This window comes from Tyto alba, unplaced genomic scaffold (genome assembly GCF_018691265.1).
Source record: "Tyto alba isolate M040663 unplaced genomic scaffold, T.alba_DEE_v4.0 Super-Scaffold_22, whole genome shotgun sequence".
In the NCBI taxonomy this organism is placed as follows: Eukaryota; Metazoa; Chordata; class Aves; order Strigiformes; family Tytonidae; genus Tyto; species Tyto alba.
The window spans coordinates 18,850,760-18,868,550 of NW_024881296.1; the positions used below are offsets into that span (position 1 = coordinate 18,850,760).

The 17,791-nt window shown below is 38.0% G+C and overlaps 1 protein-coding gene across 1 annotated transcript in view; it reads right to left on the reverse strand.

The window, feature by feature from the left end:
• Positions 1–5,701: 5,701 nt before the first annotated feature.
• EPM2A (EPM2A glucan phosphatase, laforin) overlaps positions 5,702–17,791 on the reverse strand; it is a 41,127-nt gene continuing 29,037 nt past the window's right edge. Inside the window, exons 3-4 of the mRNA XM_033011639.2 lie at positions 9,185–9,426; positions 5,702–7,759 (exon numbers count right to left, since the gene is read on the reverse strand). Of these exons, the coding sequence (XP_032867530.2) occupies positions 7,479–7,759; positions 9,185–9,426 (523 nt within the window). The 3' untranslated portion in view covers positions 5,702–7,478. The remainder of the gene's footprint in view (positions 7,760–9,184; positions 9,427–17,791) is intronic.

Consider the following 17,791-nt stretch of genomic DNA (forward strand, 5'->3'; position numbering starts at 1 on the left):
CATAAGCAGAAGTACACAAATGGCAGAGCTCAGCATTTTCCAAAGTGCACTCAGGTCATGTTCTCAGCAATCAAGAGAGACCTAATCAAATTTTTTCCTCTCAAAAATAATGATCTTGGCAGATTTTGTTAAATAGCTTGCTAAGCTTTGCTGTTCCTGTGGATATTGTGTGCTTTTGGTGATTGCTGGTTGCTGAGATGTATTTGTGTCTCACTGCCACATTTCCTCAGTCCTTGTGCTTGTGTCTGCCAGATATTTCCAAGTGCACTGAAATAAGAGTGACGACGTGACTGCAGCAGCCGCACCGCTGCCCCCAGGGAGCAAGCCCTGCTCACACCTCACCTCTGAGCCTTTGCCCCTGTTCCTGGCTATTTTCCAGCCGCTCTTGGCTCACACAGCTCTGCCTGGACTGCCTCCCCTTCCTGACCTCAGCCCATGCCACAAGCCCTCACTTTCTCCTCTGCTTCTTTCCACATGACATGGGACCACTGGAAGGAAGGCCACCTGGCCACTTGATCTGCCTCCTCTCAGCAGACTGCTTCTTCCTGTAGTTCACATATTTTCCTACTCCTGCTTATAAATCTTTCTCTGGTGGCCCAATATATCTAGTTATTGCCATATAGAAATATTTTGTATGAAAATTACTGCAGAATAATGTATTTTACTATTTAGGAAGAGTGGAAGATGTCAAAAATCCAGAGCAGTATTTTCAATGTATCTAAATCGTTAAATTTTAAGAAAACAAACCTAAAACCACAGTGCAAATGAGATTTTCAGTGGTTCTGCGAACATCCTATCATGATTGCTTTCATTATTCTCTGAAGAGGGCGCTTGGATGGAAAATGCCATAGAAGGCACCAAGAAAACTACAATAAATTACAGCATCTGTTCATGCATGCTTACGTCCAGGTGAGTAAGATATCCCAGTTGGGAAGAAGGCCAGATCAGTGTCCTGGTTCTTATTGCTAGATCGTGTGTTGTCTGTGAGTGTCATCAAACTGCAATACGCACACATGTGCCAGGAAAGTATGTTGGGGACATGAACAAGTAACTCCCAGCGAAATTTTACCCGATCGTTTAGACCATGGGAACATGGAGTTGCAGAGTACTTGAAACAGTGTCTGATCAAGTGCTCACAGGCACCCACACAGCCACTGCGGTGGGGACACTGGGAACAGCTGTTGTCCCATCCAATTACTGGTAGGGGTCTGGGGTTAAGCATCCTCTATGTCAAGTGAAGAAACAGAACAACTCAAGTATAGAGACTAAATAATCCATTTCACCTACAGAGTCTAACTGGTACCAGGGCCACTGCTACTCAGCGTTACACCTTCCTGTTCTGGTGCTCTGGCTGCAAGCACAGTCCTTGCAGGGCAAAAGGCTCCTGAGAGGCTTTACTGTTTCAGCAAGACACATGTGAAGAAAAAGGCTTCATCAAGAGGTATCATTTAAGCATATTTTAAGAGGTGTCCTTCCCACTAGTTCTTCTAAAGCATAGCCTTATCGATCCTCGTTCAGAACAGCACATACCTATGCAATGGATTTTTCCGACTGCCAAACCACAGTGCAGTCTGCCACACTCCATGAGCTAGTTGCCCAGGAGTGGGTATCCAGCCAGTCTGTGTTCTTAAGAGCTCACCCTTCCACATTTCTTTCTTTATACAGCTAAATATTGTAACTGCATTTTAAGCCTAAATAGTCTGGTGGTACCCCCTAAACTAGTTAGTGAACTTTAAATACCAGCTATACTTTTATCTAACACATTGATTATGTTTTCAGGTGAGTTGTGATGTTTGCCATCCTACTACAAAGTACTTTTCCCTTTGACATTAGCTAGGATTATACTTTATATATTTTTGCCTTTCTCTAAATACAAACTTCATATTAATTTCTTAACCTCTTTGTTTATGTATTTTATCGAATTTTTGAAGATTGGATTAATTTTCAGCATTTGATTTGTTACAGTGACTTCGAGCTGGTTGCCCAACTTAGCCATGGCTGCTACCCTTGGATGATGGCCTGACTGTTAATTATTTCCCTGCTGAAACTGCATTACCACAAAACAAATTTTGTTATAATGACATTAAGTAAAGACCATAGAAACCTGCCCAGCATTAGAAATTCTTTCTTGGCAGCTGTTTTATACTTTTTCCTCACATCATATAAATCAAGAATGAGGTATCGTTTATTATGTTACCAGCTCATGAATAAATAGGCCTTCTATTTTCTTTGATGTAAATATAGCCAGATCAGCACTGAAGTAATTATCAAATCACAGACATTATGCTGCAATCTTTATAAATTCAATCTCCCAGATAACATGTTTAAGCACAAAAAGGTTGAATTATACAGAGCTAAGGTTCACAGTGTCACTATCTTTGGTTTACAGGGTGTAACAGTTCTTACCTCCTTATCCCCAGATGAGCCTTGATGTGTTAAAAAGGTTTAATAAAATACTTACTACTCACTTTTACAAATATGGAATTTTTAGCCACAGAATCATTTCTAAGCCAGTCAAGACTGGAATGAAGGATCATGAGGTGAAAGGGCGGAGCAAGCATAAAATATATCTAATTAAGAATGAACCAGTTGGTTCACTGTTAGCATAACTGAAGGGTCTACAACATGCATTTTGGTTGCTTAAATCACAACCATGCAATTATGCTAATATATGGTAATGTCACTGCCCTTGAAAAAATTGCTTTCCTCTGTTAATTTGGGAATAATATCAATTATGAAGTCATATGGTTTGGTTTAGCTGTTGGTGATGTCGTTGTGTTGCTGAACAACACAAAAAGGATGAATTCCTTTATAGTTCCACCGTTCCAAAGACTGGTCCCTCAGGGCAGCCCCTTTCCCTTTAAGCTATATACATGTGGAAAATAAAACACAATTTTTTCCAGCAGAATATTTTTAAAGAAATAACTGCAAAGGTGTTGATTTACCACCGAGAATGTAAACAGTTGGAGTTGGAGACAGCCATCTATACCCTGTACTCTGTTACGTTAATCCAATTCCATTTTAGCTAAGGGTAGCCTTATGTTCATTATCCCTCAAGAAGGTAAGGCTTGCTTGCCAAATATGTGCCTTTGCAGTATTTATTATGCTTCTAAATATTTCTTCATAGCTTCCTGTTGCACAGTCCCAATGCATTTTTTTAAAGGATCATATTATTTATTTTGTTTAACCTTATCTTTGGTTTGAAATTTGACAAACCTCTCACTGCAATTTAATGATGAACAATAAAAGAAGCAACAGGGTAAAACAGTTATGGCAAATGTCTTTGACTACTTCAAATTTTTTTTTTTTCTCAATTACAGACCAGTAAAGTCAGTGGGTTTTATAAATTAGAACTCAAAAAGGCCATCATTGTAGGTAATGGAATGTCTGAATTTTTGCATTCTTGTTTTAAATAGGGATCTTATTACCTGCTCCTGCACGACCTACAGCCTACCTTTTTCCTTTATCTTTGCCTAAGATGGCTTGTCTGGCAGTCTCAAATTTTAATTCCACCCCAGAGCAGAGACACTGCTTTGCACATGTTTTTGTGCAGCATACACAACTCTGGTGCCAGGTGTGAGACTTTCCAACTACTCCGGACTATAGCCTGGTATAAAACCTGCAGTCCCAGCCACATCCAGAGCTCCACTGTGCTTGGCGCTGTACAAACAGAGAGAGAAGACCATAAATTTACAACCTCAGCCACTAGAGCAGACAAGTGCCAATGGAACCAAAGTTCAAAGAGTGAAATAACAAGTAAGGAGTAAGGAAGATAGGAAGGTATTCAATAGTAGTGCCAGCCAGCCCGGTCTCCTTTCACCAGGCTGCATTGCCTACCTAAAAATGTCATTCAGAAGATTCTTTATAGTACTTCTCTGATGTCAAAAGAAAAAATATGCATGAAACTAAACCACTTAAAGATGACCCATCCCTCAAGGGCTATGTTTGTTACAAAATAACTTGTAAGAGCTAGGATTGCTTAGTTCCTTCATGTACGTAGCCCTGGGAAAGTATATATACTATTGTTTGATCTAATAATGACATTGAGATACTGTAAGTATCTGGAGTTATAAATGTTCCCATTTCATGCAGCAAATTCTACTTTCTTCTTCAATTTAACAGAAGTAAAAACCCAGCTGTAACAGGGCAGAGAACACTGATGTTCATAACAGCAGAAAAACATTTCTCCCAGCTGATGCTTCTCAGTGATGAGTTATCAAAATATTTCTACCTGGCTCCTATTATTGTGTGTGTATAAGTTTGGCTTCTTGGGCCCACTTTAAAATAACCGTTACTGTTTATCTGTTTCTAATTCTTTCTGTAGGAGTTGTTCTCTAAATTTTGTATCACTCATGACTAACGTAGCAAGGAAAAATACAAGTATATAAACAAGTGACTGTCTTCATCCTTTCATCCAAATCGCATCAAGAGGCTAGTCTGTGGAAAGAGCTAATGATCCAATCAGCATAAGAACATACTACAAATTGGAATTCTAATATATAATCTCTAGATGCAGATTTATCATGTAATTATACAGATGAAGAAATGGAGTATTTTTATACGATTGCTTTTTCTGTTGCTGTAGTCTCTTACAATGATCTTTCTAGCATTTAAATTCCTAGTTACCTTCAACAGACTTTGAATGAATGTTACTCAACAGGGTGGCTTTCAATGAGGAAGGCAGGAAGGTGTCAATAAGGAAAAAATGTATGCTACAAATAGGTACAAAGGGACTGCAAGCCATGGGATCTCTTTGCATTCTTTGTTAACATGATGTTGGCAAGTTGTTTTCATGCAGGTCATCAGCTAATGCAATCTATATATAATATAGTCCCCCAGCAGTTCAACAGACAAGCAAACTGAAATGACAATAAGCAATGAATCAACAATCCCTTGCTGAAATTATAATAAATAATAAATTAACAACTCAACCCCTTGCTAGCTTGAATCTGTGGCTCCTGCATCATTTGAATTCCTGCCCTACAAATGAAGCATTGGACTGCTTCTAATGCCAATAAAATCAGAATTATGAAATAGCCAGTACAGCATGGCTATAAATATTTAGTTGTATACTTTTCTATTTGTGCCATGTTACGCACTGTTCAGTCCCAAGAGCCCTCAAAGAGAAATGTAGTTAGCTGTGAAACAATAACCAAACCCACAAGTACTTACATTACATATATTACAAGTTGCATCTGATGGAAAGGACTGTCTGTTGGGGATGCCTGGGAAGGCTTTTATGAGTGGGGTTTCAAATATATCTCAACAGAAAGGTAAAACTTAAGTAAGTTATACTCTCTGTGTCTTATGCCATCCTCCTTCTCCTCTCAACACTTGATTTTGAGAGGCACATGGTAGCAAAAGCTCACAATTTTTTACTTTAAACTCAGTCAAAACAAGGTAACTCTGCACATTTGCATGAGCGCCCAACAGCCAGCCAGCAGCACTGACACACTCCCTCTGCTCTCTGCATTGGACTAGGAGAAGAAACCCCTTATTTTGTCTTTGGAGGTACCAGAGGTGCCATAGCATCCACACATCTTTGCTGTGGTTTTTTTTTGAGATTTCCTCCTCAACATTCCATCAAAACTGACACAGCATAGCAGACAAGAAATGAGCTGTTATCATTAAAGTGACTGGTCCCATCTCTATATAAAAATATCAGTTATGTCCCTTTTTGCCACTCATGAAATTGGGAGCCAAAGACATATAACAAAATGGGCTGCTGGAATTGTCATTATGTTTTTATTTAATAGAGAACTTTTCTCATCCATTTTCTAAACAGCCAGTGTTATTTCAAAAAACCAGAAGCAAAGTCATGATCAAAACCATACATATAGAATAACTTAAATAAACATTTTTCCTTTTGAAGATGATTGAAGTATAAGATAAATAAAACTTAAATTACTCTGGACACTGTCCATAAACAGTTCATATCTAATAGTTTCTCCATTAAGTATTCAGATTATATCTATCTATCTATCTATCTATCTATCTATCTATCTATCTATCTATCTATCTATCTATCTATCTATCTATCTATCTATCTATCTATCTATATATCAATCAGCTAAACTACTCTGGCACTTACTGGGTCTTCAGAGGAACAAGTTGGCTGGAAAAAAATGAGATTTTACTGAAGAATAATCCTATAGAAATTAGGTTTCTTAATGCTTATGCATCCTTAATCCTCTGTTCCTTAGGAAATGCTTTCTCTCCCTTCTCTCTTGGACTTAACCTACAGCAAATTGGTTTTACCTGAACAGTGCTGGAAGCTACTGGTGCCACTGCTTAGTTTAGCTAAAGGACTAAGCAGCACTGGAAAACATTAGGGATCATTCACGAAGTCAACATTAGCCTACTGAGGCTCAGCTCCTGAGAAACCCTCCTCAGAGTTGCTCTTTGCTCCTAGAGAGGAATGTATTCACTTCATTCACCCCAGAGATAGCCCAGCATTAGCCTCAATCGGCCAAATCTAGCATCTGTGAACATCCACACACTGCTTGCACAAGGAAAGACTTTTGCTATAGTGAAGAAATGAATCCAGGTCAACAACACAGAGACTGCGGTGTCAATCTCGTGCCCAGGCTTATCATGCAGTTCCTATAGGTCCTGTTTTAGCCCAGTGGTTACTGCTTAGATTGACCTGGCACCTGGGGAGCCTACTGTACAGCACTGCATGGACCAGAAAAGCAAAATGTATCTTAGACTTAGAGATCTCACAGCCTAGGATAATGTAATAAATAGTAGCCCTTCCCTGCAACAGAGTAAGACTGCAGTAAGAGGAGATGTTTCCCCTCTTCACACCACATCCCCACATAACCCCAATGTCATAAAAGAATATAGCTGTAACTCATAATATTTAACATTAACTATATAGGCAAAGAGAGCAAATTTTAGTTCACTGCATTAGACATTAGCTTTTTGTTTAAGAGACTGAGCTGAAAAAAAAGTTTCCTTCTGGTCTTTTTCATTAATACCAATTGTCTACAAAATCACTAGAAAACACTTCAGTAATGTACATGCCACCTAAAATAACTGAGAAGCTTGATAATGATCAGCTCCATCCTAATCTGAACCTTAATCCAGTCAACCTTTGTATCTGTTTTTCTGAGAATGCCTTCTCCTTCTTGTCACTGAAATATTGCCAACTCTAACTATTTCATCTCACAATTTATTTAGTGTCTATCCTAAAACCGCAGTTCCCGTAGGCAAGTAGTTAAAAAGAAAATCTTAGTTTCACTTTGCAGAGTTTCTAGGTCTCATACTTGCAGCAAAAGGCTTGAAAACATGAATCATGTCAGCTTAAAGAAAGCAAATAAAAAACCTCAAAGGCACTTTTTAAACAAAATTCTCATGACTTTTATGACAAGTTTATAATCTGAAGAGGACAGGCAGATGTCTGATTCATGATTTCTAAGTCCTCAGGGTCCAAATTTAAGGTTTCCTCTTCACCCTTAATTTCCTCTTCTGCTTTCCTATTCTTGTATTTTGCACGAGGAATGAAGACGCCCAAATTTCTGGTAGAAATCATCTTCAGCACGATTCAGAGCTTCCTCGTCTATGTAGACAGCTGGTCTCCGGGAAGCCAAAAAGTACTGCACTTTCCGCAGGCTCCATCCCATCACGTACTTCAGCCAGCCACTGACAGCAGCCGTAGACCTGCCAACACCAGCGTTGCAATGAACATAGACAGTGTGTCCATTCTCCAGTAGCCCATGCAAGAGGCAGACAGCTTGTGGCAACATCTGTATTCTTCCTAAGGTTAAAAACAAGGCACACTCATTTGCATTTGAGGAAGCTAGGCTCACGGTTGAGATTATGTCTGTACAGCTTGATGAATTGTGAATCAATATGTCAAACCTGACATATCTGGAGTTTTTTCTTTTTTTTTTTTTTTTTTTTTTTTATTTTCAAATTACCTTCTACCCTAACTTTGTCTTTCCTTGCCACATAGATTTGGATCACAGAGAATCTGTAAAATATCCCAAGTCTTCTCTAAATATACATTCTGATTAACATTGGATGTGTGTGGCATATTTGTTTTCACAGGGACTGAGACAAGACAGCAAATTATATCAAACAGCACATCTTACACAGTATTAAAGTTATTAAGCCAAAACCAAAATGTTTTCTAGTAACACATGTTTGTGAAGACACCTACATACTGCTGCTTTCCAAAACATTTTGAAGGCCATTATGTCAATAATAAGAAAGGGAGGAAGAGCAGAAGAATATTTTTCTGTATAACTTAATACTGCTAGACTTTAATTGTGTATTAAGCATATGGTTAAACAACACAGAATAGCCTTTCTCACTCTCAAAGGGATGCATATATCATATTTCCTGATGCATTTCTCCCTGTTATCCCAGGAACTGAAGCTGCAAACAGCAGAGCCTAACTTTTCCTCACGGCACAGATGAGCACTGGCATTAAGCCCTTTCAAATCCACATTTTAAGGTCTCCTGTCTTCCCGGATGTCCTGTTACTGACATGACAGTTCTCTATTTGTGGCAGCAGTACTTCACTCCAGTGAAAGCATTTATTTTCAGCTGGTAGGCTACTCACTTGAAAACACACACACTTGCTAACCTACTGGTTGGAAACAAGATTTTGAACTGAACATTCCATTGGAGGAATTAAAAATAATAATAATTCATGTTACCACATCAGGTGCTGTAGGCATTCTAAATTAATAACAAATAATTATTTAAATGATTCAATGGAGATTCATCAGACTGGGATACTATAGTTAGAGAAAAACTGTTTGCTGGGGAAAGGGAATAGCAGAAACAGCACTGTCTCTTCATTTTTAACCAGAAAAGATGGCAAGCTCTCCTGCCGTGCAAGCTTACAGTCTTCCACCTACACAGCATATTTTCATTATGTGGTCTGAATTCAAGCTGAAAGCAAAAACAGTCAAGCAGTTATCAATGTCAGATGACCTTAAACTCAAATACACATATACTGCCAGACATAAAGTACTTGAGATGGCCTCTCTGCCTACAAGAGGATATGAATAATTTCTAAGAGACAACACACAGAGAAATTATACCTTGTGTGTTAGCTTATTTTTACGCAAAATTTCCACAGAAAGAAAAAAAAAAAATAATGGAAGTGAAAGATTAGTAATTCAAAGAGTTTCTTACTATTAATTTACTGCAAGAGTGGCCTGAGCATTACCTTCAGTGCTCATGTCTGGGGTTGGCATCCAGACATAGGCAATACCTTCCTCTTTATACAGTTTCATGAGAATTTCGGGGCTCATAGGTTCCGGATAGCGGTTGCATCCCCAGGAATTCTGAACAATGTCCCATTCGGTCTGGAAGTTCATCACAGCCGTAACACCCAGCTCGTGCTTCAGCTTGACGGTCACATGCTCCAGTTGCCGAGGGCAACTTCCCAGCCAGATGTTTGGCAGAATTCTAGCATGGAGAAAATATTGCAGTGGGATTGATTAAAATATCAACAAGGAAACTGCCAAGTTGAGTGGTGTTCTAGCTCCAAACCTGCTTAGCATCATCACACAAACACTGCTAAGCGCAGACTTTTCATGTCATGCAGTAAGCAGCTTCTTTTTTCATTACAGTTGAGTTGGTAACGTTTGATGCTGGGGATCAAGTTCCTAACCTACCACAGAGAGCCAGAAGGTCTGAGAAAAAATTCAGAGCATAATTAGTGGCACAGGTCTCCAAGGCATCCATCAGTAAGCTTGCAGTAGAAGCTTACTAACATCTCAGATTAGAATAAGAAAACTCTGAAGATTCATGCAATTTGCACAAAAGAGACCTAAAAGATTAATGTGATCCAGATCTGATTTACTTTAGTAATAAGTAAAATGCATAGAACTCTTCCAGCTTTGTAGCTACCACTATAATGAGGAAAGCAGACAGAAAAAAAAAAAAAAACAATTTAAACTACCCTTCTGTGAGAAAACTCAAAAAGGAATGAGTAATTTTCTTCTCATTTTTCTCTGCAGAATTACAATACATGTCTAGCTTCCCTCAAGGCCTGAAGAACCAGAAATTTTGCAAGAAAACTCGAGAGATATGTGTAGGCTAGATAAATATCCATATTTATGGTACTCACTTAAATCAAATTTCAAGACTTCTATGGTTTTCCCATTGTTAATTATCATAAAACAATTGTATGTCTCAACAGAAACTGACATAAATATAAACTGATTATTAAGAGGCTTGTTTTGAAATGAGGATTTTTAATCTGCACCTGCAATTAAACTGATGGTATCTACAATGGAATATTTACATGCACAAATTATTAGTGATCTACTTTATTTTTTTTCTGTTTGCATAAACTTCTATTTTGAACATGCAATCCACAAACTACACTAAATATACCTACAGTTGAGCAGACAACTTTGCAAACATTATTAACTGCAAAAAAAAAAATGATGCCAGTCTGCAACAAAAGCAAGATTCTCAAAAAGAAAATTTATTTTGTATGGTCTTTTCCAATTTTAATCTCATGGACAAATAAGAAAAATGTTATGTTTATTCAGGAGAAGTTACTCCTATAAGCAGCCCTTAAATAATCAGGTAGCTATTTCCATTCCATAATCGCAGTAATAAGCGGTTACTAGCATTTAATTAAGACTAGTAATTGACGATGATTAAACCTTGCTATGTTACTACTGAAAGATTTTCAAAAAGAAAAATTTAAATCCACAAAGGACTTACTGTTTCCTGTATTTCAGCTATATCCACAGTGAGTTACATACCAGCCACACAAACACAGTCTTTGGCTTTAACAGACCCTCTTTCAGTGAGACAACACACTTGATCTCAGTATGTGGTAAATGAGTCCAATTTAGACAAACACATTACATAGTAAATAGCCATTTCAACCATATTTCAACACTGAGATAGTTTGAAGAGATCTTAGTTGTTGTTTCACATTTAAGTTCTGGTCTAGATTGTGGTGAGTATATTTCCCACTGCTAACAGAAGATGCTTTTGTTCCTAAGCAGCAAGTAAGCTTTAATGAAAAATTTCCAAAATTAAGATTTCCTCTGTCACTTTTCTCACACTTCTGAACACTATCTTTATAAAGGAGAGAAGCCATAGAAAGAAAGAAGTCCTAATACACAGGCTCTGGATTTCTTAAGCTACAAATTAAATTCAGTTTATCTATTAAGAAATATCAATACTCAGTCAACAGTGGACTCCACAGCAACCTGAAGGAAATGCAGTAAAGCACAACAATTACGTATTGCCATTATGTTCAAGTCAAATTCCCACATACTGGTACCGGAAGGGAGCTTCTCAAAAATGCCCAAAATCCAGCATAACCAGCTCAAGCATTCCCGCAGACCAGCAAAGGTCCACAACAGTTGTTTCGCTGCCTCACTTCCCATGTGCCAGCCCCACAGCAAACCCCATCCTAACCTGAAAGAGTGACCGCTGTCACTCCTCTGCCACGGGAATCCGCCACAATGATTAGAGCATGTCGAGGTGGCAAATGTAAGCTAAAGTGTCCTGACACTGATGAATGGCTGAAGATGAGTAATGCCCACAAAACTCCACAGCGGGGGAAGAAAAATGGCAATATCACTAATACCTTGTGACAATATGAGGATATTCCTTCAAGAACAAGGACATTAGTATCTTTCCTTCAGAGGCTTTCCTGGAGACTCATATATATGTAATTATCTTGATATTTTGGGAAATATCTAATACAATAAGTTACCTTGAGAGGAGAGCAAAAGTCTGTTTCCTAGCATTTGATTGAATTGAGAGTGACTAAAGTGTTCCTGAGATAAATAAAATTCTGTGTACTACTCTTGCTTACAGATAAATCAATGCTTTATAATTTTTTCCCCAATGATTATTAAGTGGGCGAACGTCACAGCGGAGCTATCTGCAAGACCACTGGGATATACACCATTTGTTTATTTTGTTCTTGTAGCCTGAAAGGTCTTGTCCATGACAAGACCTCCTGTACTGCACAAAATAATTCACTGAATAATCTGATGGGTTTACCAAGTTTTTGTCACTGTATTTCCCTGTAATTAACCAGACTAGTGGCATTCAGAGAATGAGCAAAACAATGTATTTAGGACAGTCAATTCTGGTGGATTATTTTTCTGACCAGGTCCTATACAGTTTAGCTTTTGAGAGGATAAAGACGTAGCCTTGACTTTGGTCTTCAAGCCCCTTATTTACCCGGCTACAAATAACTGTAAAGTCTTGGTCTTGCTGGACAAGGCTTAACCACTCTTTTACCAGGAAAACAGTCCATACAGAAAACAGTATTGCAGAGTTGCCCTCTCAGCCAATTTATGTAAAAGTTCTGAGATAATCCTACTGCATAGTACTTGTATTTCCATTTGGCTTTATCTGGTTCATACCATGACTTTGTCTTACATCAGAAGGAAAGAATGACAGAGTCAATGCACATGTGAGTACAGAAACTGATGGAGAGTTTAGCAGCTATATTTTATATATTGATTTTTGATAGCCCCACTGAGGGCTTAATTATGCTGAGGACCAGGGAAACTTATACATTAAACATAGCAAGAATGTGGTAATTTCATTTTTTTCTCTTTCCTTAATAATATGACTTTCAGTTTTCCTTTTCCAACTCTTCTTTAAGTTGCCACTTCAGTAGGTAGCTAGATTTTAGCCACAAGAGTATTTGGCATAGCAAAGAGACCTCTTTTACTTTCCTCTCTCAACTGTTGTGCAATAGCACTGAGCTCTCCAACAGGTGCTGCCTTCTAGCTCTCAGGTGGTTGTTTTCCAGCAGCAGATTAAGTGATCTCTATGTACAGTTCAAAAAACATTTAGGGATTATGTGTGATCAATAAACATATAAACTTTTCAGCTGTTAATCCTTGTCATATTCCCCAAATATCACAACAGGATGGTGTTTTAACAAAATTCTATTTAGAATTCTGTTTTAATACAAAAATGGCACTTTGTCATCATACATGTTAAATCCCTGTGTTATTAAGGATAGTAAACCACGCTTGGTCCCAGAAGACATGGTCAATTCAGTCAGAGATAGTTTCTCGGTGAAGTCACCTAGAGTAACATAAAAAATACTCAGCTAACTTCTGAGATTAAGACTTGTAGATTGTCTAAAAGCCCTTTAATTAAAGCTACTTTCTGTAAAGTTACTTTCAGCCTGACCTACGCTTTAGTTCTCTATTAGTAATACGGCAATAATATTTACCTGCCTTAAGAGGACTTTTAGGAATTAAATGAATGAAAGAATGTGAGAAGCTTGAATCCGTGGTAACAAAGACTAAATGTTAGGCAGGTGTCTGCTCAGTTTACTTGATTTACAGAGCCCAGACTGAAGGCTGATGTGTTAAAAACCTGCCTTTTGACTTGTAAACTGAGAAATCAACAATAATTTATCATTAACAAGGAATAAATATGGAGCGTGCTGAAATCACTTGTATGGTTATTTTCCAGCTGTCATCACATTTAAATTATTTTTAATGATGCAGATATATACTGCACTTGGTTGCTTCCTCCCAGGACCCTGCACAGCCTAGATTAAATTATAACAATTCACTGTATATGCATCTGAAACAAGAAATGCATTCTGCTTAATCAATGCATATGCAAATAGTCTTCCCATCCTTAAGGAGAAAATGAGCCTGAGGCAATGAAAGATGAGCATTCTGATACTTTTTTTTTTTTTTTAATGGTGCAGACTGTAATTTTCAGGCTAGAGGAAATGTTCCCAAAGTGTGATACACTGTACCTTTCAGTCTTGGACCTCCACAGATGGTACAAAACCAACCCAGCAACTGTAGCTGTCGGGATCTGATTCACAGGGCGGGTGACCTGCCCTAGGGGAAGACACCAGGTTACTGCACTGGGCAGTCAACTCCTCCTCTTCAGCAAAGATGCCTGCACTGCTTCTTAACCAGCTCCTGTGTTACTTCTGTTGATAATGGTTTAAGGCAAATGGGCACCAATTCCCTTTAAAAGCTGAGCTGTAAGCTGCGATGACTCAGGTACTGTTTCCAGATATGTCAAATCATCAGTGTACTAGAAGCAGGAATCTTACAATCCCTCCTAAGGAGTCACAGTTCTTACAGAAAAGGGTAGGATTCAAGCCTTTCGGGAACACATTTTATCAGAACATCTTTAAGCCACAATATTTCAGGTGTCCTTTTATCCCTATAGTTGCCAGCTTTAATCAAGAAAGAGGACTTTGCCAAACTAAGGAAAAATACTAAGGTATTTTTCATTGGTTATTGGCAACAGAAGGATTCAACAACCATGTCATTTGTTTATATCGATAATATTTTTGACCAAATTCCAGTGTATTATTTTAAATGAAAAGTGATGGATTGGTTTATCCTTCAGTGCCGAGTAAAAATATAGCCTGATGTTAAATCTTACAATTCACTTCAGTTGTCTGCACCAGTCTTCCTTAGACCCGCTAAGCATCTGATGACAGCAAGATGAGTGCTAATAAATACATATAAAAAGACAGAGCAATTTAGCTGAAACAAACAAAATAATGATGAAATCGGCTGTGTCTTCCCTTAAGGATTTTATTTCTTAGAAGTGTAACATGCAGCTACAGCTACATGTAACTTGCAGCAAAACTTATCCTGCATTCCCAGAAGAGCAGCATATATAATTCAGTCAGTTTACCCCCAGCATTTTGTGATGCTTGTATGCATGCGGAGTTGTTTTTGTACTGATGTAGTGCTATTACCCTGACACCACTACAAGCAATCAGCCCAAGGGGAATGTAGGCCTGAAGTACAACTCAGAGGTGTTTTTTGCAGCACTGTAACTACTGGAGTCTGCTTCCAATTACACTCCAATTTCCTCCCTTGATGGCACTGGAGTAGGAACTGGTTCAGAATTTTTTTATAAGGTGGATTTTTAATGGAAAATGATGATCTGTCTGAACCAAAAGTTTGCATTGAAACTTTCTACTTTTAACCAAATTTAACCTAGTTCAAAGACCAAATGTCTGATGAGAAATAAAGGGAGACAGAGGGACGTCAGCAAAAAACTCTTACCGTTCTTTCCCTCTGTCTCATTTGACACAAAAGAGATTTCCAAAAGTCTTGCTTTAGGCATATTCAAAATGAGAAAATAGGAAGTCCTACCAGCTGTAGCTGAGATGCTCTTTCATCTGTTCCCTACCCTCTGCCTTGTGACAAGGCACATCACTTTAAATGGTGCCACCACTGGATTTTGATGACCCAGAACTATCATCCTGTATGTGCTCCTTTTGCCGTTGTCATCCTTCTAACAACATATAGAAGTTTATTCTTAGGTACATGCATGCCTTCCCTGAAGTACCAAATTAGACATCTCTCTTTTCTCCTGAAACTAAGAGCTAGAAATCAGATGAGGTTCCTGTACCTTCATCAGAGCAACTTAGATTGCTATCTAATGTCCCAAAATGCATTTACAAAGATTTTCAAATGACCAAATTCTGCTCTTCAGTGAATGATCTGAACACTTTCAAGTATTGCATGGTATGTAGAAAACAGACTGATGACTATTTTCACCTTCAGAAATATTTTCCTAATGGCCAATGTGAATACTGCAGTCACAGATCACAGTGATATCTTCTTGTCTCCATAATGGACACAAAGAACAGATTATTCCCTTCCACTCCACAAAATCCTTTTACTTATCTGTTTACTAACACGCACCCACACAGCCTTGTATTCTTCACACAGGCACACACTTGCTTGCCATAAATTCAAAGCATCTGATGATGCTTTGTTTGCCTTTGTACTCTCCAGCTGGACAACATCTTTCCTAAGATGTTATGCCCAATACTGGAAAGAGGTCTTCCCATTTTTGAGAAGAACCGAAGATTAGTAACTTCTTGTGCCCCAAAGGCTATATCCCTCTTTACAGCTCCCTGACTGTCCTTTTACAGCATGACACTTCACCTATATTCAATGTGGATTACTGTTTCCAAGTTAAGACCTCTCACCAGAGACGAGCCTACTCAAGGAGAGAGTACAATCTGCCCAAAACAGAATTATTTAAGATTTTATTAGTTACAACAAGCAGTGGTATCAAATAAAACTAAATCAATGAGATTCACAGTTGATGAATGCATCTCAGTAATATGTCTTGAAATAAATAATCTCAGCCACTCATACACAGCACTGGGCTTTAAGCTAACTATAAACAATTAGAAAGGGAAACAGTACGCACTTGCAGTGATGCTTGGTGAAAGTGTTGCTTTGTAGAGAAGTCAAAGTGGTAATATCAGCCTGTACAAAGAAGTGAACTGAAAATAACAGAAAATTTATAGTAACCTTCTAAAAATCAATGATCCCATTCTATGCACTCAAACTTTGAACTTTCTATTAACAATTCTATTGTATCAAAAAAGATAAAAATGAAGACATCCAAAATACAGTAGATGTCACATATTTCTTGTGAAAATACTTTCATATCAGGGCAGACTAAGCATTTAGCATTTTTAAGAGGGAATTGGAAGACTACTTAAAGATAACATATATGAGGGGCAAATCAACTGGCTCTATCTACTTGAAAGAGGTAAAGAGTTTCAACTTCCATATAGTTTCATCTATAAAGCAACTACCAAGAGATGAGAAAAATGGCAGATTTTTAAAAATCTTTTTATTCTTGCATCCTCCTTCAAAATACTGACAACATAGGAAGATATCAAAACAGAGGAGTCCCTGGTTTGGTTTTGTACAAAAGTTCTGGTTTCATTACATTCTCTTTAAAAAAAAAAAAAAAAAACAAAAACGAACAAAACAGAGATCTCTCAGCAACATGCCTTCTTACGAATGAAATAATAATGTAGAACTGAGGAGTTATGACACTGACACTTCATTGCACAGGGCACATGGATAAATGGCTGTGGTCTTAATCCCTTCTCCAGCTGCCTAACTTATTGATAAAGTCTCCTTGCAGAAGTCAAGCTGATGGAGGCTTTGTGATGAGAGGCTCGACTTAAGTAGGATTGACTGAACACAGTCCGATACACTCAATTGCCCAGCACACAGACAAACACTACCGGCCAGAGAAGGAGAGCAAGGTCTGATGATACTATGGTCTAACTCACAAAACCCCAAGATCTAATAGCCAGGTTTAATGTGATCACTCTTATCAATAAAGATTGAATAAATGACTGTAACTTTAGCGGAAATCATCAGAGAAAAGCATTGATTAATGATAAATCTATATCCTACTGAAACGACACAGCTGCAGACCTTGTAAAAACTACTTATATTTTTGAGCAAAAAATTGCTTTTACCTAAATGCCAAATGTAGAAGGAGCACAAGTCATTGCTTATGAGTTTGTTTTGCTTACCAATGAAAGAGTGCAGTTTATTGTGAAGTTAAGAATTCTACCTCAGGGCTTTAAGTGAGAAGAATTAAATAGACTACAATGTAGTTCCAAGGTGGTTTTTTTTCTTCTTATTTGGCACTGTGATGAAAAGCAATTAAGCTCTGGCAAATTTTCTTCTTAGATGTAATTTGGACTACTTATCTAGCCTCTCACATGGGAGCAAACTTGGCAACTAAAAAGAAACACCTGCTTTTATCACTTTAGAACAACACTTTGTCAGCTTAGCAATATGCAAAGTTTCTCAAGCCCTTGAATTCTGAGTGTTATGCTTAATAGTATCTTATTCATGCCATGTTCACAAATTTATGCTTGAACGTGGCATCAAACTACCTCATTTGCTGATATATAGAGCAAATAAGTCATTAAGATTTGACCTCAAGCTGACAATGTGCTAAAATGAAAACAGGTGTCAAACTAAAATATAAGGTTACCCCAGATGTT